Source organism: Rhinopithecus bieti, unplaced genomic scaffold, assembly GCF_001698545.2.
Source record: "Rhinopithecus bieti isolate Rb0 unplaced genomic scaffold, ASM169854v2 scaffold_7681, whole genome shotgun sequence".
Classification (NCBI taxonomy): domain Eukaryota; kingdom Metazoa; phylum Chordata; class Mammalia; order Primates; family Cercopithecidae; genus Rhinopithecus; species Rhinopithecus bieti.
This window is the reverse complement of record NW_016806571.1, coordinates 7,082,483-7,110,039: the sequence shown is the minus strand read 5'-3', so window position 1 is coordinate 7,110,039 and position 27,557 is coordinate 7,082,483. Positions and strand designations below refer to the sequence as shown.

General features: G+C 45.6%; 1 protein-coding gene across 1 annotated transcript in view; it reads left to right on the top strand.

Annotated features, from left to right (window-relative positions):
- The window catches only part of ALK (ALK receptor tyrosine kinase), a 540,180-nt gene that overhangs the window by 447,107 nt on the left and 65,516 nt on the right, over positions 1-27,557 (top strand). Inside the window, exons 10-11 of the mRNA XM_017877049.1 lie at positions 4,924-5,018; positions 5,191-5,319. Coding sequence (XP_017732538.1) covers positions 4,924-5,018; positions 5,191-5,319 — 224 coding nt within the window. The remainder of the gene's footprint in view (positions 1-4,923; positions 5,019-5,190; positions 5,320-27,557) is intronic.

Sequence of the window (27,557 nt, the reverse complement as noted above, 5' to 3'; positions counted from 1 at the left end):
CCCCCCCCCCCCCCGGTCCCAGAGTGATCCACCTGGTACATTCTAGAACTTTCTCCATGTCCCAGAGTGGTCCACCTGATACATACCAGAGCCTTCCCTCAGTCCCAGAGTGGTCCACTTGGCATATACCATGACATCCCCTCAGTCCCAGAGTGGTCTACATGGTACACACTAAAACTTTCACTCAATCCCAGAATGGACTGTCTGGTACATACTAGAACATTCCCTCAGTCCCAGAGTAGTCCATCTGTATATACCACAACCTCCCCTCAGTCCCAGAGTGGTCCACTTAGTACCTACTAGAACTTTCCCTCAGTCCCAGAGTGGGCCACCTCATACATGATAGAACTTTCCCGCAGCCCCACAGCAGTCCACCTGGTATATGCCAGGACTCTCCCTCAGTCCCAGAGTGTGTCGGGTCTCACCTAAGTGTCAGGTCTACCTGGCATATAACAGAATTTTCCCTCGGTCCCTTGGTAGTCCACCTGGTACATACCAGAACTTTCCCTTAGTCCCAGAGTGGTCCACCTGGTACATGCCAGAACTATCCCTCGATCCCAAAGTGGCCCAGCTAGTAAGTGGTAGAACTCCAGACCTGAGGCCATAGCTGACCCTGGAGAGTGACATGGTAGTTGTACTTCTGGGGAACTCACAGAAAGGAGTGGGTAGAACCAGGAGACTGCGAGAGCCTTGAGGAAGCCTTTCCCATCTCCAGCAAGGAGAGGGTGAGCTGTCCAGAAGCAACCTCTTCTTCACCTATCAGGTAGACACACAACCAGGCACCTTCCAAAGTAGGGAAACCTGAATCTGGGTGGTCCTGATGCCCACTCTGTCTCTGGGCCAGCACATCCACAGAAAAGAGCATCCTAGATTGGTGCTACTCTACCCCCCGACTGCCCATCACCTACCACCCCCAGACTCCATTCCTAGACAGCCTTTGCTTCTGCCCCACCCTCCACCCACCCTTCAGCGGCTCACCTTTGTCCCACTGTCCCTTCCTTGCAGCCTCTGGGGGCTGGAGCCATGAGGGAGCGTTGGCCCATGGGTGGACAGAGGCACCCATGTGTGGGTGGCCCCGGGTGGACAGAGGCAGCACTGCCTGGTTCCATATTGCCATCTGATTGAATCTTCCTGATGGTTGTGTGTGTTCCTGACTCAAAATATGTGCAATTCCCAGTGTCAATCAAACTCTTTTAAGTAGCAGCTGCCACTGCTGTCGCTGTGCAGAGTACTTTAGAAACTCTTCTATTTAGAAACCATTCCAGCCTCAGCCAGCATCATCCCATCCATGCTAAGAGGCCCAGTGGCTGTGAGAGACTTCGCAGATCTAATTGCTTAGTAGTAAGGAAGGAAGGCAGAGAGAGGGGCGGGGAGACATGCAGCTTCCCAGGGAGCACCCATTTAGAGGACAGCCGCAATTCTATCCCTCCTCCCCAGGCTCCACAGGCACACACATGTCATTTACTCACTCAGGCCCCTCTGGCCTCCTGGAAGGTACACCCCTCATATTGCTCAGCATTGAAATCAGGGCCTGGCTTGGCCCCTGGTCCTGTGAATGACAGGTTAGGAGATGATGACCTGGTAGAGAAATGTGCCCTGTGGGGGGACTCACCCCCTGATGTGCAGGCAAGTCAGGCAACTGTGCCTTCCTGATGCTCCCACGGGGAACCTGAGTCCTTCTATTCACCTCTCTGTCCCTCTCAGCGCCTGTTTTCTTGCTACCTGGAAGCAGCCTTTTCCTAAGGGTTGCACCTTCTTTAACAAGACAGCAGTATTAGGGCCCTGGTTTTCCAGTTGAGATCCCAGGCCTGGGTTTTGTCTGGGGTTACACAGGCTCAAGCCAGAAACTCATCTATGGACTGTTTCCCCTGGGGGGACCCCAGGGAAATCGTGGCTATAACCTTGCCAAGATTTGTAGAGAAACCTGATGAAGGTGTGTGAGATGCATGCAGAAATGTCTCTCACGCAATCTCCCCTGTCTCTCTGCCTCCTCTCCTAGTCCCCATCCCACTTACTAATCCCATCACAATTATCCTCTAAGAGGTCTTCAATCTTGCACTGTCCTCTTAGAAACCTGCAATGGCTCTCCATTTTCCCTGAAATAATGGCAGAACCTCCTTACCTGACCTCTGAACGTCCACACCATCTTTACCTCCTTCCTCACTCCTCGCTCTCCAGCAGGACAGGTCCTATCCCTGCCCACATGGCCCTCACACCAGTTCCTCTGCTCCAGACATCTTCTCCTCCCTGCATGCCACTCCCACACCCACATCCTCAAACCCTTCCCTGCATTCAAGACCAACTTAAATACTGCCTCTTCTATGAAGCCCTCCTGATCTCCCCACCCTGGTGTAATTCCCCCTTCCTCTGAGCTCGCACAATGCTGTATCTGCGCCTTCATGAAGCATTGACCTCATTCTACTTTATTGCACACCGAGGTACACACACTTCATCTTCACACTGGACAATAAGTGACTTGAATGCAGCGTTCATGTCTGGTTTCTCTTAGAATGCCCCATAGACCTATATGTAATAGCTATAAAGGAAACAAAAATAGGTGTGTATCAAAGTTGGAATGAGAGATGCCTCTCAGAGGCATACACCCCAGTGCCGGGGTGGCAGGGGCTGAGGGTCTTCGTGCTGTCCATCCCCTCTTGCACACTCATCTGGCATGCCCATGCCACGCAGAACAGGATTTGAAGGTTGTCCATCAGGCACTTCTACACCCAACCACCAGCACACCCTATGCTGACTGAGGGTTACATGGAGACATCTTCATGGGAAATACGGCCTGAAGGGCCAACCCCAGTAGTGTTGGCCGCGGCTACAATAGATGTGGGCATTTCTTCTTTAGAATCAAACCGGATTTGGGTCCTGTAATTATGACTTTCAGACAGAAAGGATTGTTTCTGAATGACTAGATCTCACAAGATGGTTGAAAGCACAGACAAATGTATGCGGTAGTTCATTAAGCATAATCGAGCACAGTTATGCAGATAAAAGTTTTGGAATTCAAGGCTTTGCTCCATGGAAACAGTATTTGTTCTCTAGCCAGGTATAACCAAGCCAGCATCTAACAAGCCAGCATCTTCTACATGTTGATCAGAGATCATCTACACACGGGTGGAACGGGAGCTTCCAACCCCTGCTGTAGTTTACCCACTGGCTAAAGCTTTGCTGCCTCACTGCAAATCCATGTGAGCAAACGCCCTTTCTCTCCATATCTTTTCCTCTGCGTCTTTCCTCCCACTCTTGGCATCCTGTTTCTTGTCCTTCTTGTACCCTGCAGGCCCTGTTCTCTCCACGTCGCTAGTGCCGCCCTGCTTCGGTTTTCTGCTCTTGCCACCCTATGTGGCCATGCCCTGCGGCCTGGGTTCCCTCTCTCCTCCTCTCTCTCCGTTTTATCTAACAGCTTTATCAAACTGTAATTTATATATCATAAAATTCACCTACTTTAAGTGTACAAGTCAATGACTTCCAACAGATTTATATAGCTGTGGAGAGAGCACCACAATCCCGTTTCTGAGCATTTTCATCACCCCAAAAAAGCCTGTGTGCTAGTCTGCAGTCAATCCTGTGCCCACTCCCAGCCCCAGGCAACCACTAACCTGCTTTCTGGCTCCATAGATTTACCTTTCTAGACATTTTCTATCAACAGAATCATTCAACAGGAGGTCTTTAACCTACTGTCTGGCTTCTTTAACTTAGCATCATGTCTTTGAGGTCCATCCATTTTATAGCACGTCTCCGGGTCCGTTCTTGACTGTAGACCAGTGTTCCATCATATGGCTGTACCGTATGGAGTTTGCCCAGCCACCAATGGATGGGTATGGCTTCCTTCTCTTGGTGTTTTCATATCTATGCCAGAGCCAGCACCCTGTTCTGCAGGTCATTCTGGATTGACGTTCTGGAGGGTGGGAAAGGATTTTAAGGTTCTCAGGAAACCTTCACTTGGAGCAGGAAAGGGCTAGCTGACTGCTGGGCTTCCAGGGGATGATTTCTCAGGAAACAAACAAACGAAAGGTATTTTCCTGTTTATGTCACTGTAAAGCCTTCCCTGGCCACAGTCTGAGAACCTGGCCCTCCAAGGACATGAAAAGTAGGGGGGAAGAAACAATATCTTAATGGGTTTATTGTTAACACTTTTATGACCCCTCTGTATTAGTTACAAACACTCCCAGGGGTAATAGTCAAGTAGCTCAACATTGAACCACCAGGCGGGCAACCTCCTGTGATGCTGGATGAGACCCAGGATGCTTGAAACCCCTGCTGGGCTAACCAATGGATAAACCCTACGGATGCTGGTTAATTAGGAAATTCATGGGGCAGGGGCACCAGGGAAGGAGACAGTTGCCTGAAGCAACAAGCAAGGGGCACTCGTGGAACTGCGGTTCTTTATTGGCTGGTACAGAAGCATTTGAAGATTTTAATAATGACTTCAGCCCCACTGGCTGAATGTCAGACCTACCCGTTTTTCCTGTTTAGTTCACCCAAACAGGAGACCCAAGCTGGTATTTTTTTCCCCAACTCAGTGCCTTGAAATCACTCCCCATTTATTGAACAAAGCAGTTACTGTCAGATTTCTTCTCCATTTCCAAGCATCCCGCACACCCAGAAAGCAAAAGATTTCTCCTCAGATGATCAGGGAGTCCTGGTCCCAGGCCCCAAACTCCAGGCTGGATTTAAGGACCAGTGTGTCAGCTGGTTCGGAAGGGGAAGGGGATAGTTCGGAAGGGGAAGTGCCCTGCATTGCAGAAGTAGGGGGAATTGATGGCTCTTCTCTCACCACTGCTCTGGGATTAGGTAAGCTTTTTTCAGACTCACATTCTGAGCCAGGTAATCAACACATGCCTGCTGGATGCTGAATCCTAAGACAAGACCCCCCAGTTTGCTCCTCACACACATTCCTCTTGATGTGTACAGGTTCTGGCTGCAGATGGTTGCATGGTGGGGACAAGGATCCAGAGCCATCGTGGCTTTTGACAATATCTCCATCAGCCTGGACTGCTACCTCACCAGTGAGTTCACTCTGACCCCAGCACTATGTCCCCCAACCCCAATGGCCCATGGCCTCATTGTCCCCTCCTCAGCCTAACCCTGTCTCTCCCACCTCCCTCAATGTGAAATCATCTCTCACACCCTGAAATCGACCCTCACCTAACTCAGCCCATGGGGTCTTCTCTATTCCAGTTAGTGGAGAGGACAAGATCCTACAGAATACAGCACCCAAATCAAGAAACCTGTTTGAGAGAAACCCAAACAAGGAGCTGAAACCCGGGGAAAATTCACCACGACAGACGCCCATCTTTGACCCTACAGGTAAGGGCTCAGCTCACAAATGTGAGCATAGTAACCTCTTGTTGCAAAAGGCAGAAGAAAGATAGGTGCTGTGTTTGGGGTGCGGAGCTGTGCTGAAAGAATGAAACAGTCAATCTTTAGAAGGAGCATCACCTATGCTCTGACTATGGGGTCCAAGAGGAAGCTGTCTGGTTCTCATATTGCCTGAGCAAATGGAAACCTCTGGAAGTTGTACAAAGGAGCAGCTTCCTCTATGCCTAGGGAATACCTAGGCCCCACCCAAAGGAGAGAACCAAACTGGCATTTTTTTCCCCATCTCTGCTTTGAATTCACTCCCACCTTACTGAACAAAGCAAACCTTACTGTCAGATTTCTTCTCCTTATAAAGAGGGCTGGGGCTGGCCAAGGTTATCTGTTGCACAAACGTGGGCTACTCCATCGTGGGTAAAGTCCCCGAAGCTTTCTTTCAACATAGTTCCCCCAGAGCTCAGATCCCCTCCAAAGCTGTTCTATTCAGCATACCCCAAGCCAAGACTTCTCATGGCCCCTTTCTACTTCAGCAGAACTTTTCAGCCTCTGGTTATAAACCACAGTTGTGACTTCTCGGCCACTCTTCTATTAGACCAGAGGCTGTGAGCCTAGCCCCTAGAAGCTGATTAAGGCTGCCCCAGCCCCATGCCAGTCAGCCAAGGGGTTTTCCCAGGCAGGCATTGGTGCCTGGGCCTGTGAGGTTTCTTCTACTATGTATAGCCTGGAGAAACAAGTGTACAACACACGGTCTACCCACACTCTTTTTCCTATAAAAGATAAGTCTTTATCAAAATAATAACAGATCAATGTTAAATCTCTAATTTCAACTTATAATGTGAAATCCTTTTCTGGTACAAAGTACAAAAAATGAGGTTCATACCTTTGCTGCTGAATTATTCAGCTCTCAACATGTGAACTAGATGTTAGTGTGGCGTTGTCTTTGAAGGAGTCCTTTCCTTTCTGTCCCATGAAAAGCTGCCCCAGGGCTAGCCGTCACCCCTTCCTGATTCCTGCCTGATCTAATCCAGCTGCCAGACCCAGGAGAAAGAGTTAGTTCCTTTTCCCATCATCCCTCCCTTCCCGTTTAACTAGAACGACGAAAGACCTTTGCATATTCCTACACAGAGGGGAGCCTGTCCCACAAAACTGCAGCTCTCTCTGGTTTCCTCCTCCCCTCCCGGTTCACGCCAACGTCTCACCTGATGGAGGCAGCTTTCTAACCTCTCCATTCAATGCCCTGCCCCCCAGCCCCAGTGATTCACCTCCACTCACTCCTTGCGTCTTGGTCAACTACCACCTCCCTGTGATAAATTCAGGAAATGTATAAATTTATAAATTGAGGGAAGAAGCCAGACTTGTCCTTTTAGTGTGCTAAGTAAACATAGCCACAGCTCCCTGCCCAGCCTAATCAACAGCACTGATTACAGAGCAGAGACTCCAGAAACATCTATTGACCAGTGGGTGGCTGGATGCCTGAGCTTGGATCTCAGGTGTCAGCAGCCAGCCCCTGCAGCCAGCATTTAGGAAACAGCCATCCACCCTGCTCGATTCATGAGTTTATTGCCACATAACTCCCACTGTCCCTAAAAGGTTAATCGATAAGGGCCTGCCCAATGGCCACTCAGACTAATGAAATCACCAGTGGCTCACACGTGGCGATGGCTCCCCCACCACCTCTAAATAAAATTAAAGGCTGTAGGAGACAGCAGCTGGAACACAAGTCTCCCCACTGAGAAACCTGATCCCTCATTCTCAACCTGTCTCAGAGCAATACTGAGGTAGTGCCTATGGGTCCAGGCAGACTCATGGAGGCAGAGGCCAAGGCCACACCCACTCCCACACCCACTCAGTAATAATCAACCAGCAGACACGTGCCCAGCACGGTGCATGGTTACAACGGGGACAGGGCTGAGCCAGTACTCGCCGTTCTGGAGCTCCTGGGCCATGGGAGGAGAGTGGCCTATGAGGCAGCAGGGCATGTTTGCAAAGCACAAGCTCAGAGCATCCACCTGGGAGACCCCCTGATAAAGGACAGAGGGATAGGCCGGAAGGGGAAGGAAAGGAAAGGAAAGACCACTGAGCGTGGTCCTATAGCCTAGGTTATTTCACACAACAACTTGTCCTCACAGGGGCCCAGGGACAGTTGCTGTTTTTACCACTGTAAGGATGAGGAAAATGGTATGGAAGAATTTAAGGGCCCCAAGGCTGGAAGGGAGTGGGGCCAGGAAGTCAACCTGGAGTCCACATTCTTTCACCCAACTAAGTTACTTCTAGGTATCGAAGTCTCCAATCAGAGAAAAACACTAAAAATGGAGAAGGGCAGGGAAGAGTTCCAGCCAAGAGGCCCTGCGCGAACAGTAAACAAATCAGCTCCCAACCTTCTGACAAACAATTGAGGAGACAAGATAATAAGATTTTTCTTTCCAAAGTTCAAAGCTGTCAGTTTCTGCTGGGCTGGAACAAGGTGGCTGGTGGCATTTCAACTCTCCTCCAGGCAGGTGTTAGAGAACTAGAAACGCAAAGGCCCTTTGGGGTCTTTTGGAAACAGTTATTGGCAACATTTCTAAGCTTCCCTAAACATTCCTCCCTCTCCACAGCAGCCCTCCCCTCTGAGGAGAGATTCAGCCTGACTCCCTGGATCTGATCTGGGAGGTTCTTCACCTCCGGGCCCATGGAGCAGAGCTAAGCCACTCAAGTTTCCAGGCCAGGAAAATCCTGTCCAGGTGCTTCATGTGGCATTCTCGGAAGACTCTGAGTCACTTTAGCTAATCAGATGAAGATGCTGAAAGAGAAAATGGGGCAAGTATTAAGTCCAGGGAAATTACATTTGTCAGCTTTGCACATACAATTACACTAACCAAATGATTGGGGTAATCTCATCACGGGGCTGCAGAACCAGGTTCTTCTCTCTCTCTTTCTATCTTTCTCTCTCTCCCTCACCCCACTCCCTCCTTCTCTCTCTTTCCCCTCTCCCCCTCACCCTGCTCCCTCCTTCTCTCTCTCTCTTTCTCTTTCTGTCTGTCTCTTTCTCTCCCCCGCCGCCCCATGACTGTCTCTCTCTGGCAGTAATGAATGTTAGCAGTGAGGAGGAACAGGCAGGCTCTACCACACCCTTTCCCTAAAAAGCCCAGATGAGGACAAGCAGGCCCTCAAGGCCCAAGGACCCTTCTTCAACCTCCCTACCCCTCTATCCTCCTCCTTGGAGCTCAGATGCTATGTAGGGCAAGTCCAAGGGAATCAGCTCAGCTAACAGGAGAACCCGCCCAAACTTTGGGCCCAACTCCACAACCCTAACTGTGGAGCCTTGGCATCAAAACCACAGCCTTGCCTCTAGCTATTTGGTGACAGGTTGGTCTGCCATTTTCTGAGTACACATCCCTCACCAAAGCGGGAATAAAAGCAATTAAAACTATATAGAGTCATGGGAAGAGCACTGGACTGAAAGAGAGAACACCCCCGCTGGGCCCTGGCTGGTTGCACTAGCAAGCTGTGGCCCTGGGGCCATTCTGCCTCTGCAGGGCCTCCCATCAGGGCAAGTCAGCAGATGAGGGGGTTAATGTGAACACAGACAAGGGCAGAGAGACTGCAATTTTTTAAAAAGTCAAGGTTAGAAGTAGACAGTGTCCAAGTCCCTTCTTGTTCCCAGCTCCAAGATTCCAAGGGTTGAAGGGTGATACCATCAGGGAGCCATGGCTTTATTTGGCCCATATCTCCAATTAACCCATGGCACTACTAATGTGCCCAGAAGTGAGGGTGACAGGCTGTCCATTTCCACACACGCTCCTGATTCAAGAACAGATGCCAATTCCAATGAGAAAGTTTTATGTGTTTCATATAAATTGATTGGGTCTATTTCTGCTAAATGCATTATCCATTCACCACAGAACAACTATTAGAGTTAATAGAATTTGTAGCTAGAGCCATTATGTTCCAAGTACGTCCTTCTGGGAATGACGGCATTGTTGGAAGGCAGGCTCCGCGGGCCCAGCATCCTCCCGCAGACCCTGTCTTTCCACTCGATGGGGATCTTTGTTCCCCTCAGAGCCTGCTGCGCTCAGGCCCTGCAGGTCCAGCCAAGCCTACTTTAGTGGCACACCCCAAGAGGGGAGGCCTCTTCTCTTCAGAGTCACTCCGTTCCTGAATCAATAATGTATTCTAATCCAGTTCTGAAAAATCCTGGCCTCTTCCTTGCTGGCCTTGCAGATAATCCCATTCTGGGGACCGGGAGGAAGCCAAGTCCCTCTCTTTAGCCACAGCTCATCATTGCATCCCAACCTTGAAGATGGGAGGTCCAAGATGTGAGAAGTCCAGAGACAAGACAGAGCAGGGAGCCCCCTCCCACTGGAGGGAACTCGCATTAATGGCATCATTAACAGCTTTCCCCAGAAATCCCCAGTTACAGACACAATCCAGGACTCACAAGTGCAGCAGTGAGCTGGCCAGCCAGGGAACTAGATTCAGCCCCTGGTTTCTCCAAGTGTGTCCTCAAATCATCAGCATCTGGGTCCTCTCATGTCTGCAAGTGCTGCTCGTTAAAAATGCAGATTCTTGGGCCCCCATCAACCTATGGAATCTGAATGTCTGGGAGCAGGATGTCAAAATTCCCATTTTTAACCATCCCTCAAGGAAAGTTTGATTAGCAAAAAAGTTTAGGAACCTGGGTGTGCATCCTGACCTACAGACGAGGAGCCTGGTCCAAAGCAAAGCCCTTGTGTCACGTTCCCTCATCACACAGCAATCATAATTGTGATTCACCAAGCACTGCTGTATGCCAGGACTGTGCTGAGCTCTTGGTGCTATCATAGTATCCCCCTTTAACAAATGAGGTCCGGAGGGGTGAACTAACTTGCCCTAAGTTAGACAACTTGTGTAAAAGGCGAACGATCGCGTTTCTTAAAAATCGCACAGAAAGTGAAATGTTCTAGGCCAGATAACATTTAGAAGGTCAAAGTTGTGATAAAGAAATCTTTCAGGAATCCCATTATTGAATAGGTCTTCCAGAGGGATCTCTCTTTCATTATTGAGTAGGTCTTCCAGAGGGATCTGGCTTCTTAAGTTAGTTTTTGTTTAAACAGAGCACATCTGCATCTTCACTAACATTCAAGACGGCGCCCCAGGCAGGCAGTGTTCCCACACACATTTAAGAAAGCTGATAATTGCAGCTAATTGGCATTCCTCTGTGCACCCCAGCCTTCACTGGTGCACTTGGAAGGCACTTCTGTTAGCACCCATTTGACTAGGAGGGACTGTTCATGAAGGGGTGGCAGGCATGGGACCGTAGTTTGAACCCTTGGAGCCCCTTCAGACACTGGTCACCTCTGTGTTCTCGCTTATGTTACTAATGTTAGATTATCACCTATTTTATAGCAAGCACACTAGTGATGACGCAGGAAGCACCAGCCTTAACAAGGCTCTTGGGACCCCAGTCATTGGAGCACATTCGGTGCCCTCCCAATTAGAATGTCACTATTCATTTGGGTGTGTCTTCCTTCCCCGGAGCAAGCACGACTGTGCTCCAGGAAGACAGGTGGCAAAGAACTAATTTATGATTCATGATCCCATTACCAACGCTAATGAGTCTCTTCCAGTGGAAGAGGCTTTGCATGCTGGAGAGCCAGTCAGCATCCCCAAGAGGTGGACATCAGTGAACACTGGGGTTAGCTTGATGGTGAGAAAGCACTTCCCTAGGGACCTGGCGATGGTGACAGGGTGGAACCGGAGGCTGCGCTGAAGGCCGAGCACCCATCAGCAACAGTTTCCCAGCGTGTGTTCTGCCATTTGTCAGCCACCTCCTTCCATCTGTCCATGGGGTGACAGTCACTAAGCTCATTCAGTGTCTCTTTCATTTTATTCTCACGGACTTCCTGAGGGAGATGTCACCATGAGGAAGCAATATAGCATTTTTTTTAAGAGCACAGACTACCTGTGTCCAAATCCCAGCTATGTTACTCACTCTGAGCACCTCCCTTCTGCTGTCTGTGCCTTTGTTTCCTTGCATCAAAAAATGGTGCTTAGATTATCAATGCTTACATCGCTTAGGTTTGATGCAAGGATCATATACGTTAATATGTATCCAGGGCTTAGAGAGGCGCCTCACACATAAGGAGCTACCTGAGCCATCATTTGCTTCCCGTTTTAGAATTGAGGAAACAGAGGATCAGAAAGATTATGTGACTTGACCTTCTAATCAAATGCAGAGCCAGGGTTCAAAGTCAAGCCGGCTCACTCCAAAGTCTTTCCCACTCTAAGCCCATGCCTATTAGGAACAATACTAAATACTGCCCAACTGCTGACCAACATAAGGGAGAAGCTCTTGCTGCATCCAAATCAGCTGTTTTCTTTGCACTCAGGAGATTCAACTCAGCGCCCAATGCAGACAACATCATTGCTTTCCCTGAATCCCAAGCCTAGGGAATAACAATTCATATAGTTCAATTTAACAAGCATGTACTGGGTGCCTACTCTGTGTCAAACCCCATGCAGGGGCCTGGGGCTCTGAGCCTGTGAACAAGCCAAAGTGTTCTCTTGAAAAATGATCACCCGCTGGGAGGCCGAGGCGGGTGGATCACCAGGTCAGGAGATCGAGACCATCCTGGCTAACACGGTGAAACCCCGTCTATACTACAAATACAAAAAAATTAGCCAGGCGTGGTGGTGGGCGCCTGTAGTCCCAGCTACTCAGGAGGTTGAGGCAGGAGAATGGCGTGAACCTGGGAGGCGGAGCTTGCAGTGAGATCGCACCACTGCACTCCAGCCTGGGTGACAGAGCAAGACTCCATCTCAAGAAAAAAAAAGGAAAAAGAAAGAAAAAAAAGAAAAGAAAAATGATCACCCAAAGCTTCGTCTGCATAAGCCCAATATGAAGCCACTATTATCCCACCACAGGAGAGACTTCTGCTTCTGATCACATCTAGAACCAGGACAGGTGCCCTCACTTGACCCTGCCCTAGATGGTGCATTGCAAATTATTCTGAACCAATCATCATTTTCACAATGTGTCCTGTGAGATAGACAGGCATCAACACTATTACTTCAGAACTTCCCAAACCCCGGCCCCCCTTAAGAAATAGCACAGACCCACCCAGCTCTGACAGACTCAAAGATGCCTCATGAACCTCCAATCTAAGGCTAGGTGGGGGTTGGAATTATGGCAAGGCTGCTGACAAAATGCTTCAACATAAAGTCGATACTGTTGCCCTTCTAAGCAGCAGACAGGAACCATTGCCTTTCCCTCTCCTGGCTGGCCTGAGAAAACATGTTGTTTTTTCTCATTTGTTTCAGTGAAAGGTTACATAAGTGGGAGACAATAAATGATCCAGGAACTCTGGGCTCAGTATGCCTTAAGATCATTTAGCTTGAAGACTAGCAGAACACAAAGGCCCCTCCATCAGGGCAAGTGCATTAAGTAGTTGTTTGGGAAGACCACTTTTTTATCATTCTTCTCTTGGGCTTGCTGCTTCTGCCTGTAAAACAACTCTGTATCTTCTCAGAGCCTATTCAGCTCTCTGCTTGTTGCAGCAAAGCTTCACTGGTTTTGGACAAAGAAAAAAATTTTTTTAATTCATCCGGGCCTGGAGGTGGACAGTGAATGTAGGAGTAAAAAGGTTAAAATGCTAACTCTTGATCACAAAGGTGGTCTTCCCAGATTGCCCCTCCCCTATTGAGAGGAAAAGAAACAAGAGGTGGAATTGCCTTAGCTATCATGGAGTCAGGGAGGAGGGAGAGGGCACAGGGCAGAACTTGGCCCAGCCAGTGCCCTCCCTGCTGGGTGCTTACACAAAAGATGAGGAGGCCAAAGAATGTACCCGCTGTGCAGCAGGGGCTTTGGGGTGCCTGGATAGTTATCCATTGCATTGTAACAAATGACCATAAACACAGTGGCTATAACAGCACACATTTATTATACCAGTTTCCACAGGTCAGGAAATCAGACACAGCTCAACTGGGTCCTCCATTTCATAGTCTCTTGTAAGGTTGCAGTTAGGGTGTCAGTCTCATCTGAAAGCTCTATTGGGGAAGGGTTCACCGCCAAGCTCACATGGTGGTTGGCAGTTCTTGGAGGGCTACTGGACTCAGGGCCTCAGTTCCTAACTGGCTGGAGGCCACCCTCAGTTTCTCCCCAGTATGGCAGCTTACTTTTTCAAAGCTAGTGTGGGGTGAGGGGTGGGGTGGGGAGAGAGAGAGATAAAGAGAGTCTTCTGGTAATACAGAAATTACAATTTTATAACATAAGCAAGAAAACGACATCTCATCGTCTGTGCCATATTCTGTTGGTTAGAAGCAATTCACAGATCTCACCTATACTCAAAGGGAGGGGGTTACACAGAGGTGTGATTATCAGGAGTTGGAGACCACTGAGGCCATCTTAGAGCCTGCCTGTAGTGGCTTCTCTATGCTAGAGACCAACATTCACCAGGAAGCTCTGGGAGCCCAGTGGGGATTCTGATGGGCAGAATTCCTAGGATCAGTCTTAAGGCTATGTATTCAATATTCTACAGATGCTTAAATAGTCATGAAGCACCTACTGAGTGTCAGGCAATAGCAAGACAGTAAGCGAATTGGCAAAGAATCCCAGAGACCAAGGTTCTGGCCATGCAACTTCAGGAAAGTCAAAGATTCTGGGCCCCGTTTCCTCATCCATAAAGTAGGGATATTAATTACCTGCCACAGTTCTTTCTCAGAGCTGCTTATTGTACTGAGCAAATGAGATCATTTCTATCAGGCTTTGAAAGGTACAAAACAATATGCTAATATAAAATGCTGTTGTGACATTGTAATTAACATTATTATTAAATATATATGTAAGCAAAAAGATTGGACCAACTCACCCCCGTGTGTTGCCTTCTATAAATATTCTATATATATTCAGTGCATTTACAATCCACCTCCTTCCATGAGTTGTGCACACTTTTGTGTATACACGAAATTCTATGAGCTGCACACTCTTATGTATACATATAAGTATGTATCTGGGGGGAGGTTAATATTTTGAATTTTGTGTCCTCTCATTCAGTCAATTCCCCCAACCCAATTGATCATCAGTTTTCGGGTAAAGCCCTCAAACTCTCCTTGGGGGAAATAAATGATTTGTGTGGGGTATACAGGATTGCCCCCAAAATCCTGTCATTGGTATAATTTAAAAGAGGATCTTTAGTCTTCTAAAACTTATCAAGATCTTAAAAATAATGGATGCATCAAAACCTTGTTCACGAAAATTCTTTCAAACAAATTTGAAGTGATTGAATTGGAGAGGCTTGGTTTTTTTTTGTTTGTTTGTTTGTTTTGGGGGTGTAGATTTTTTATTTTATTTATTTATTTTTTTTGAGATGAAGTTTTGCTCTTGTCACCCAGGCTGGAGTGCAATGGTACAATCTTGGCTCACTGCAACCTCTGCCTCCTGGGTTCAAGCAATTCTCCTGCCTCAGCCTCCCAAGTAGCTGGGATTACAGGTGCCTGCCACCACATCCAGCTAATTTTCGCATTTTTAGTAGAGGTGGGGTTTCACCATGTTGGCCAGGCTGGTCTCGAACTTCTCACCTCAGGTGATCCACTCGCCTAGGCCTCCCAAAGTACTGAGATTACAGGCGTGAGCCACCGTGCCCAGCCCTGATTTGTTTTTATGGTGGATATTGACAGTGTCTTCATCATAAGATAAGAGCAAATTGTAGTCATGTAATTTTTATTACTTTTTAGTAAGTGATTGGCAGATCTAATAATGATCATATTCCAGGAAAAATGTTAAAAAGTAAGAAAATAAGGCTTAGTGTGGGGTTGTCCAGCAACCTGAGAATCAGAAAAACTCCCTTGGCCTCAAAATCATTTCCTGGAAAGAGGACTATTTCTTTCCACTCAACTGACTTTATGATTGTGATTCTACTAACTAGACCATTCAGTCTATCAGCCAATCTGTTTCATCAGACATGGGATTGAGGGAGTGGCCACGCTGCTAAGGAGTAGGACTCACGTGTTTTCTTAAAAACACAGGGCTCAGCCAGGTGCAGTGGCTCATGCCTGTAATCCCAGCACTTTGGGAAGCCAAGGTGGGCAGATCACTTGAGGTCAGGAGTTCAAGACCAGCCTGGCCAACATGGCAAAATCCTGTCTCTACAGAAAATACAAAAAATTAGCCGGTGTGGTGGCATGTGCCTGTAATCTCAGCTACTTGAGAGGCTGAGGCATGAGAATCACTTGACCCCAGGAAGCAGAGGTTGCAGTGAGCTAAGATATCACTACTGTACTCCAGCCTGGGTGACAGGGTAAGATTCTGTCTGAAAAAAACAAAAACAAACAAAAAAACCAGAGCACCTTGCATTTTGGATGTGTGTGTGCACGCGTGTTATTAGTGTGGGCTGGTGTGTGTGCTTGTGTGTGTTCAACAGAGTATGTGAGAGTGTGTGCCAGCTCCTCAGAATCCCACCCCTTTCCAATCATGGGTAAGAGACAAAAGACCTTTCAGCAAACATCCACTTACACTAACCAAAACACTCTGGTTTGTCCATCTTAAGCATTCTAACACTAGAACAGGAGCCCCAAAGGATCAAAAGTGTCTCACCACCCACTCACTGTACCCACTGCATGCATGACCACCTCCTTCTGACCACTCAGGTGGGTTTGGAGATGACATTTGGGCTACTCTCTTCTTTCTATTTCATTTTGCTTTGGTTTTGTTTTTCATTTAACAAAAATGTATTAACCACCCTTTCTGTGACTAGCCCTGTTTTAGGCCCTGGACAGAAAGCAGTGAACAAAACAGACAAGGCCTACTCTTTATAGAGTATACGTGCTAATGCAGAGAGCAAACTAGTGTACAGATGGCATCATTTCAGAGGGATGTGCTGTGAAAATAATAAAGCAGGTCAAGAGGGCAGGGGTGATGGTGGCTGAGCACACATGTGTGTGAATGCGAGCCCTAAAAATGAAGTATCGAGGTAAAAAACTTCAGGTTCCTTGAAGGACGTGGGAGCAGAATCGGGAATATGCTACTGGCTACTAATATTAAGATCCTACTTCTTACTCTAGGCTGGTGTGACCTGGGGAAATCTTCAAGGCCTTCCACAATATCCCTGCAACACCCAAAGCTCTGAAGGCCTTAAGGGTGAAGTGCACTGAGACACAGCAGAGGGTGGGTTGAGAGTGGAGTAGGGTAGCATGCCTTGGCTGAGCAGACTAGGCCGGGAGAGTGACCTGGGTGCCTGGCTCTTCACCAAAGAAGTCAGGCAGAAGGCCACGTGCAGTGTCTGAGAAGCATGGGAAAGTTGGTCCCAATCCAAGCTGGCATTGCTGTTTGAGAGACAGCAGAAGGATTCTCTGGTCAGTGCTGTTTCATTGCAAGTAACTGGGAGATCTTGATTCTGGGAGGCTTCATTGAGGTTGAAGATCCAGCCGATGGCTGGGAGCCCAAGGACTACTCCAGTTCTGCAACCAAAATTATTTCATAGGTGACTGCTGCTGTTAATTCAGTGGCCCTAGAAGTGACTATTGTCATTATCCAGAGCCCAATAATGTCAAGACTCACATCTCTGAGAGCCTCTTGGCATCTTCCTCATGCTTGTTGCCTCATGGTTGCAAAGTGGCTGCCACATCTCCAGCCACCATGACTGCATTACAGACAAAAATAGGAGGGAAGCATCTCTTCCCTTCTTTTTTCTAGTCCTCTAGTCTTACATACTTTGCCTTCTCTCCTTGGTCTAATATTTGGTCCTAATGCTTCCCCACTGCTTTCTTTTCTACCCTTGACATTTGGATATCATATCTTCTCATGTGTGTCTCAGTCCTCCAATTCATTTTAGAGGATCTGGGACCTAGACCTGGAAGTCGGGACATCTTTCTAGCTCCAAATCCCCTAACCAGTTGGGCTGCTTTCTCCTCCGTCTGCTCATCTGTCAGAGGCATTTCCCAAGGGCCTTGTAGAGATTTCAGTCATCATGAGTTAGAACCAAATAACGAGCAGGAATGACTTAGAATAAAGGAGTGAGGGGCTGGGGCTTCCCACACGTTTGCCTCTCTTTTAGGTGCCAGTGAACCTTACAACAGAAGGCCATGAGTCCTAATCACATAACCCCTATGGTGATGCACTAGATTAAATCTCTCCCATCTGCAGACAAGAATGGACAAGGCAGAAGTCCGTGACCTTTTGGGCTTCAGTGTGGCAGAGCTGGTATTTAAACCACCAACCACTTCCCACTTAAGCCTCAAAACCAAATCCATTATGCATAACCTGCAGATGGGTGAGTCCACAGCACCCAGCTCGATATCAGACACAGTATTGGCCTGACTCTGGCCTGAAGCCAAGTTAGAAATAACCAAATTAGCCCTGAGGCCTCCCTTAACTTAATTTTTACAGCTCTGCTTTCAGGATAGTGTTTTTCCCATGACCTTTCTCTTCTCCCTTGTGTTCCTGACTTTCCCTTGGGGAGCAGGGGGTGGCTGAGAACACAATACATCAGCCATCACAGGAGCCATTAAAATCTCCTGCAGATCGCTGGGTGTCAGAGCTGTTTAGGGTAATTCAGCCCTGAAAGCAGCTTTTATCTAGACAGCCCCGGTTTGCTGCCCTGTTGATGGGGGTAAGCTCACTTGGAAGTCCCTCTCCAAGAAGGGGTGTCTGCCTTCCAGTAGGGAGGGAGATGGGCCTCTGGTCTTTGTTCCATGGGATACTTCAGCATTATCAGGCACTCCACCTGTCTAGAGGAACTGTGTCTGGAGCAAAGGAAACAATATAAAAGTAAAAATGAGATCATGTGTGTGAGCATATCTAGTAAAAGACAGGGCCGGTGTGATCATTGTTATTGTCACCACCCCTAACTTCTCATCGTCCAAAAAGAACCAGAGAGAATGCTTTGCCTGAATGAACAGGGTAGGTGCGTGTACACAGGCACACATTGGCAGTGCTCACAGGTGCACATGCAAGCATATGTGCAAGTATGTGTACAAGCACATGTGTGTGCATGCACATGCATGCAAATAAATTCACTCTGAGAAACAAGCTGAAAGAACAGCATGGAAAATTCATCAACTGAAACAGTTTGTGTTGTAGAAAGAGAAAAGGTGATGTGCCCCTCCTCACTTAGCCCCAGGTTTGCTTTGCAATCACTGGCCAATTGCTTAACTTTTCTATATGATTGCATGACATATGAGACAAAAGTCACGGTGTTTCTTTCTTCCCTGTCTACTGACCTATCGTGGTTGTAAGGAGCTAGACTTACTGGAGGACGGAGATGCTACAGAAATGTACCATAAATTGTCCATTGAAATTGAAAGCCTCAACATTCTCAACCCTGTTCATTCAGAATCATGATAACCTCCTTTTATCTGAAGTTAGACTTCCAGTACCTTCCACCATCCACCAAATATAAATGCCAAAATATAAATATGTCCCAAAACTGTGACATAAAGCTTTTCTGTAGTTAACTGCCCCTTAGCCTGATACATGAAGAGGGGTAGGGCCACTCTCATGCCCTCACCTGACCTTGGAGGTAAAATAAAATTAAACATGGGTGGACATGCTGCAGTAGAGAGACACCTGCCAGGAGAGACAGAGAGTCACTATAAAATATTTATGCCTGAGGCCATTTAGTGATGAGTCAAATAGCCCTAAACAACTCATTAAGTCTGGGTAGCACTATCAAGAAAAGGTTAAATTATACTTAGTGGGCTGTATTGAAAATAGGCAGAGCATAATGTAAAGGCAGATTCGAGATCATGGTCACCAGAGATGTCCCTGAGGTGAAATCTGGAAAACACACCTGCAGCCCAGGAATAGAAACGCAGGTGAGGGCTCTGACAGATAGATGGCATCAGGGGCTCATCATAGCGAATGAGCTCAAATGATTTCTACATTTAAAAAATGTTTCAAGGATTCTGGGAAGAGGGCAGTGATGGTGGTAACAGCATAGTTTTTTTTAATCTTTCCAAATCCCTAGGTAAACACAGAACAACCATATATCAAAACTGAAAACCCGTGAACAACATTGACAGCAAAATGTGAAGATAAGGCATTCCCCTAAAACTTCAAAATGCAAGTGAGATAGGTCACAGCACCAACAACCAGAAGACCTGCGTGGTATCAGCATCTGTACCAGATATAAGACAGGAAAGAAACAGGCCTGAGAACAGGAGAACCCCTAAATAACCAAGAGATAGTTGCTAGAAATTACAGAAAGCCAGTATGAGAGCAGCTTCTGAAAGTGGGAGCAGCTTTGCCCAGTGCAGGGGACCGTGAGTACCACAGTCGGATCTGAAGGGGCTGGAGCAGCCTGGCCAGCAAGCCTCATTCCAGGAAAGGGCCCACTTAGAGAAGAAAGTTCTGAGGGTAAAATCAATATTGAGTAGGAAAGGGATAGTAGAGAATAAATAAATAAGAGAATGTCCAGATAAAAGGAAAGGAAAGAAAAGAAACAGACACCTTAGAAAGCAAACTGCCTCTTTTTTTTTCTTTTTTTTTTTTTCTTTTTTTTTTTTTTTTGAGGCAGAGTCTCCCTCTGTCACCCAAGCTGGAGTGCAGTGGCGTGATCTGAGCTCGCTGCAACCTTAGCCTCCTGGATTCAGGTGATTCACCTGCCTCAGCCTCCCGAGTAGCTGGGATTACAGGCACCCACACCACACCCAGCTAATTTTTGTATTTTTAGTAGAAACAGTTTTACCATGTTGGCCAGTCTGGTCTCGAACTCCTGACCTCAGGTGATTCACCCGCCTCACCCTCCCAAAGTGCTGGGATTACATGCATGAGCCGCCACGCCTGGCCAAACTGTCATATTTTTGAACACTGTATTTTAAAAAAGGAGTAGAGGGAGTTCTGTGAAATAAAAAAGCTCCTGAACCCTAAAAATTCAGGAAAACTAATCTCACATAAAAACACGTCATAACAGAAGAGCATCGAGATCAAATGTCATTCAAAAGTAAAATAAGAAAACAAAACAGGACACAGAGGGCAAAATAACAAACCTACAGAAAATAAAATCATGCCACAAAGACATGCTTATTGGATGAGTCAGAATCTAACCTTCTGTTATTTTTTAAAATGAGCTAACAGACACTAAAACAATGATACAAGACATGAAAAATAACATAAGTCAGTGTAAGAAAAACTCAGAAATGTGGTGCTAGAACTCAGAAAAGAATTTGCAATAAATGAAAACTATTTTAAAATGAAGGCTAACCTATTAAGGAAAGGAACAAAAGCCAATAAACACAACAGTTTATGCCTTACAAGAAACAGAAGTGAAAAGAGGGCATTTTTAAAAATGGAAAAGATAACACACATCAAAGACTCTATTTTCTTGTTATATAAAGTGTTGCTGTCAAAAACTCTGATAATTTTACATTTCCTTCTTCAATAAGTCACTTGCTATTTTGCTTAGGTGCCCAAAGTATTTTTTTTCTTTTTATTTGAAGTCCAGCAATTTTACTAGAATACACATGAAGATCCAACATACAAATAATAGAAAGACCTGAAGAAGAAAACTGAATAACTGGAACAAAACAAAATACTTAAAAGTATACCTCCAGGAAAATATCCTTGTTGAAGCTGCTTACTAAAAGAGCACACTGTATACCTAAGAATATTGACCCAGAATGAACGGTACCAATGTGCATTCTAGTAAAATTGCTGGACTTTAAATAAAAAGAAAAAAATACTTTCAACACCTAAGTAAAATAGCAAGTGACTTATTAGAGAAAGAAACTTAAAATTACCAGAGTTTTTGACAGCAACACTTTGTATAACAAGAAAATAGAGTAGAATCTTTAAGATACTCTAGGGAAAAAAATCAATACCCAAATAATTCAAGGAATATTTCTCCAGTGACCCCTTTCTGAGGAATTTACTTTAAAACAAGCTTCAGACAACAAAAATGACTAGAGAAATAGCAGCATAATGACTGATGTGAGCAATAAATATAAATTCTTACAGAACTATGACTGAGTAAGGGATAAAGAGGAAAGAGAAGCATATATAATGGCTATCTGCCCAGGGCGGCTATGTATAGTACGCTACACAAAATCACAGGAGAATGGAAAGAACATACACACAAAAAAAAGTTGAATGCTCTCGATTTTTATATTAATAATGGTGGTAGTAGTAAAGCATTGTGACTCTAATACTGTGTGTAAGGAGAGGTAAAGTAAATGAATAATTACAATATATTCTAATTCGACTATCACATGTGTTCCTGAGAGACATGGTTCTCCGTGTGAAAAAAGAAATGCAGATACGATATAGACGAGGTTAAATAAAAAGTCCTGTCATCCTGAATTTCAGTTGGAAATATCAGTATGAACTCATGATGTACCTTGTCATATACATATGTATGTTTATTTCATATAGGTGTATGTTTATACTGATATACATATATGCATGCACATATATATATTTCCTAGCTCTGTTCACTCAAAAAAATAGAGACAATTACCAACCCAGTAGCAAAAAACCTCCATAGCACCCAGAATATGTACTTAAAATACATTTTTTCCCAGTAAAAGAAATCAGGGCTTTTGAGGAAATGGTTGATTCCAGGTCTGGAGAAGAAATATTTTGTCATATCATATAGCAAAGAAGCTTTAAAAGTCTACTAGGGTCATGTCAAAAGGACCCAGGAGGCTACCACTGACCAAAGATGTGATCATTTGAGCTTTCAGAGGATAGTATTAGTGATTAATTAAAACTCAAAAATATGTTTAAATTCATGGATTCATAATGATGTACAGTTAATTGACCAGCTTCAGAGGATGATAGAGAACCAGCTCAGTATCTTGAAATGTATACGTAAGGAGAAAGAATTGAGCATTTATTCTGCATTTTCTACATGAACTATATTACTCAGTAACCCAAATAGTAGATTAGGGGAACATCTTTTATAAATATATTCCAACTAATGTATGAGAAAAGAGGTAAATAAGTAGAATAACATTATTTTGCAACTTGCAATAAATAAATGCATCTAAGCATTGAGCTTTGTTTGATAAGTGCTAACATGAAAAAAGAGAGCAATAATCAGACACAAAATATCTCCTGATGAAAGAACATGACCTGTAGTCTTGCAAAAGGATCTAGTTAGCAATTTGCAGGACAGGGAACATGTTGAACTGCACCATGGAGAAGGATTCAGCAAAATTCAGACTCATGGAAATGCTGCAGGTCAAATAGCCCAGTTTCTTCAAAAAGAAAAAATATGGAGGCCAGGCGTGGTGGCTCATGCCTGTAATGCCAGCACTTTGGAAGGCCATGGATCACTTGAGCCCATGAGTTCAAGACCAGTCTGGGTAATACAGTGAGACCTCATCTCTACAGAAAATTTAAAATTTAGCTGAGCATGGTGGCATGTGCCTGTGGTCCCAGCTACTCTGGAGTCTGAGGTGGTAGGATTGCTTGAGCCCAGGAGGTGGAGGTTGCAGTGAGCCAAGATCGTGCTGCTGTACTTCAGCCTTGGTGATAGAGCAAGACTTTGTCTCAAAAAAAGAAATGGGTGAATTATTATATTTGCCTGGATTTTGGTCATGGTTTTTATTTACTGGGACCTAGGGTGCCCATCAAGATGATTCTGTATGCCACAGCATCCATGGCATTTAGTTCAGTCAATGGATGTGGATGAAATTCAATGCTATGGATCTGAATAAAAATTGCACAAATGATCCACATGAGGCATTGAGCGCTCTTCTGTGGTACAATACACACAGGCCTCCAAACTGAGGCAGAGCCTTACTGCTGTGATTAACAGTGATGATCGAGAACTTACTTTCCTTTGTATTATGCTTTATTTCTTTGCATTGAATTGAACAGATGAGATGGCTTAGCAACAGTAATAAAACCAGGACAATCACTGTCGAGCCTATTTTTTTTTTTAGTGGTGTACTGTTTATTACTAATTGATTTGTTTCTTCTTGGAGGGTGCTGCAATGTACTTAAAATGAAACCCAGTGCTTAATAGACTTTTCTGTACCCAACTGTCTATAACCAATCAGTATTTTGATATTTGTGAGCTCTTTATGCAGTTTAGATGTGAATGGGTATTAAACTATGTTTCCAGTATGTGGTATGTGTAAGAAAGAGATAAGGCAGTTCTTTTTTTTTTTTCTTTCATAAATGAGTATTAATAAAATAGGTTGGTTTGTTTGTTTGAGAGAAGAGGAAAGAGGCAGGTGACCTCCCTCCTCTGCCCCCCATCCCAGATCCTCCCTGGAGACCATTCGATCCTCCTACAGCTCCATAGGGCTTCAGGGACCAAAGCAGACCCTCAGCAGGTGAGATATGAGGACCCTTAGATTATCTGCTCGGCATCTAGCCAGCCTCACTGCTAGTCTCACTGTGCTGATCTTCTCTCCAAAAACTGAGATTTTTATCCTATTGCTTATGACACAGTCTCTCTTTCTAATGTCTCTGCATACTGACCTTGTAAATACTCCAGTTACTAGGTTTCCCTTATGACACTGCCTTGCTCCCAGGTCCTCTCTGGGGACCAGCACCTCACCCTGAGTACCTTTTCTGCTTGGCTGATACCTTTGACCCTGCACAGCCCACGCTCCGCTAGGCTAAGTGACTACAGGGGCCACTGCGGGACTTTCTGGGATGGAGTGTCACTCACCTCAGTACACTGACCACACTCTCACCTGTCCCCTCATAGTGGCCTGTCTACTCTCTGGGCCTGAGCAACCTTGATATGGTCTGTCCTGGCTAGAACTGAGCCCCAGGCTCAGGGATTTCAAAAGAAAAAACAAACAAACACTCAAAAGTGTTTCCTAGGGATTTCCTGGGGAGCCAAGCCCCTTTTCAAGCCTTGAACTTGGACTCAGAAGATCTACATTTAGTTCCTGGCGTAACCAGTTATCTACTTCGTATGCTGCAGACCAGCCACTCAACTCCTCTGAACTTGAATTTCCTGATTTTTAGAGGGAATACTGTAACTCCACTTGTAGCACTACAAAGTTGCAGCAAGCATAACGCATTTCATGCATATGTGAAAGCGCAGTGACTGGCCTATGTTAGGTGCACAGTAAACACTGAGAGGTTTTCGCCCCTTTTGTGAGTGGAGATTACCTCTCAGGTGCCTGAGGTACAGCCTCCCACCCCAACTCCTTAACCAGGAAGAAGGACAAGGCAAGTCAGGAAGCACACAGCTTCTACCTGGCGATCAAGGCTCACCTTGACTCCTCCTGTCCCCTGGAACCACTCTTGCTAATTCTCTTGCCTCTTGGGTTTTAAACCTGCTCACTTTGATCCACAAAGTTGTGCCCATTGCCTTCCACTTCAGCAAGACTTTTGAAAATCAACCTAGGATCTACCTGTCTCCTCATGATTCTGACTCAACCTGTCTTAGCATAGAGCTGATCTCGTGTCTCCCCTGCCCGAAGTACCTGCCAGATTCTTCCTACTTAAAGCAAGAGCCTACCCCTCGGGCAAGGATGTGGAATTAATGAGAGTCTGTCCCTGGCAAGTCTCAGTCCAGTGCGCAGCTAAGAGAGGTCAATAGTGTATGGAGCAGCTTCAGAGAGACACTATAAACAAAACAGAATAACAAGAGTCCCCTTATGCAAAGTCACAGGTACCCACAGCTCTGATGGATCAATCACGAAAATCAGATTCTGGTATTAAGTAAGGTTCTGAAAAAGACAAGGTGGATCAGGGACTCATGTAGGGACAATTTGACAAGGCTTGGAAGTCTTCAAGGCAGAAATCTGGGAAGGGTTTAATCACCCCCAAAGGACCCTTGGACAGAGAAGGAGGAACCCTCAATTTTGGTTCTTTCTCCAGTACTGATAGGCTCAGAAAAGTCACTTCTGCTCCCTAGCCTGCTGTCTCTCCACCTGGACAATTAGGTATGTAAGACTAATGTACAAGTCTTGTTGAGTATTAGATTCTCTTGAGAATGTTTTTTACATATTTCAAGTATTGCCTTCTCATCCCCACCCAGGATCTACTGAATTTGAATCTCCAGGGCCCTAGAATCCGTATGTGAAAAGTCCTCAGGTGGTTTGGAAAACACTGAATTCAGAGATCTGCAAGGTCCCACTGTGCTGTGACATTCTCTGATGACTACAGGATTGCAGATAGTAAGGACAAAGGGAACCAGCAGAATGAAGCTAGAGCAGGACAAGCCCACACACGAGAAGCAGGACAGCCCTCGTACAATGAGCAATAAACTCAGAAACTCTATACCCCCAGAGGCGGTGCCAGTGGAAATCATAAATTGATTCCAAGCAACTCTGGGCAGATTTATGAGGGTCAGAGCCATCCGAGGCAAGGAGGACCACCATGCCTTGAAGGCTGCTGGGAGCAACAGAATTCTGGCAAGATAAATCATGGCTCTGACACAGGATGGCAAATCCTCTCTTCCCACGGAAGCCACTTTAGAAAGTGTTGCCTCTCTAGGCCCATCCATCTGAAATCACTGAAAATCAAAACAAAATTTTGTGTATGGAAACCACTGGAGACTAATATATGTCCACTAAATTGGGAAAATACAGGTCCCTTTTATTGAGAAATGACCCTGGAGTCTCTCCTTTATGAAATGGGGGACATAAATTTTGAGATTGGATATCTGCTTCCCACAGTGAAAACTTGAATGCAAAGTTACACATGTTTTAAACCATAGTCATTGTGCATCTCTAATGCTGAATGTTGTGCTGAGCACTTTGCCTAGGTCATCACCTAATTCTCACCAAAAGTCTAGGTGGTATGTCTTACAGTCTCCAATTGTTCAGATTTAAAAGACTGAGGCTTAGAGAGGTTGTACAATCTACCTTATGTCTCGCAGCTGGCCAGCAGCAAAATCCAGAACGAGAAAACAGCCTATCTGAATCCAAAGCCTAAACCCCTCTTCCTCCCTCAGCAGATGTCTCACCTTGTAGAAGTAGAAGCCCAGCATCTCTGGGAATATTTCAGAACCCTTAGAATAATCTTAACCTAGGCTGAAGTGGTTCCTACTGAGGGTGAGATGCTCAGGTAGTGTGCCAAGCCCATACCTTTAGATCTCTTCCCTAGCACACTACTGAGAAGAAAATAATAATAATAATAATAATAATATATATACACACATATGTATTCATATATAGAGAGAGAATATGTATTCATATATGTATTAGTCCATTCTCATGCTGCTAATAAAGACGTGTCTGAGACTGGCTAATTTATAAAGGCAAGAGGTTTAATTCACTCACAGTTCAGCATGGCTGGAGAGGCCTCAGGAAACTTACAATTATGGCTGAAGGGGAAGCAAAACACATCCTTCTTCACATGATGGCAGGAAGGAGAAAAATGAGTGCCCGGTGAAGGGGGAAGCCCCTTATAAAATCATCAGATCTTGTGAGAACTACCATGAGAACAGTATGGGGAAAACTTCCCCCATGATTCAATTATCTCTATCTGGTCCCTCCCATGACACATGAGGATTATGGGAACTACAATTCAAGATGAGATTTGGGTGGGGACACAGTCAGACCATAGCTATCTATCTATCTATCTATCTATCTATCTATCTATCTATCTATCTATGTAATATAGATACATGTATTCCCTCATTTTCAGGGTTGAATTAACTAACTGAACTGCCATGCTTCTGCCCTGTGATTGATAAGGCCACCCTCACAGCCAGGCTACTTGCTGTAAGGAAAGCCTGGGTCTGCAGAACAGGTTTCAAGGAACTATAGATAAGGAGAGGAGTGGATTTCCCAACTTCTTTTCTGAGGTTTTATTTTTCTTCCTGCCCCCATCCTCCTCCCCAACCCACTGAGTTTATTATTATTTTTTCACTCTGAAATCCCTTTTTATTTTGTAATGATTTGTTTAATCTTTTTTTATTATTATTATACTTTAAGTTCTAGGGTACATGTACACAATGTGCAGGTTTGTTACATATGTATACATGTGCCATGTTGGTGTGCTGCACCCATTAACTCGTCATTTACATTAGGTATATCTCCTAATGCTATCCATACCCCCTACCTCCTCCCCACAATAGGACCCAGTGTGTGATGTTCCCCTTCCTGTGTCCAAGTGATCTCATTGTTCAATTCCCACCTATCAGTGAGAACATGCGGTATTTGGTTTTCTGTTTTGTGATAGTTTGCTGAGAATGATGGTTTCCAGCTGCATCCATGTCCCTACAAAGGACACAAACTCATCCTTTTTTGTGGCTGCATAGTATTCCATGGTGTATATGTGCCACATTTTGTTAATCCAGTCTGTCACTGATGGACATTTGGGTTGGTTTCAAGTCTTTGCTATTGTGAATAGTGCC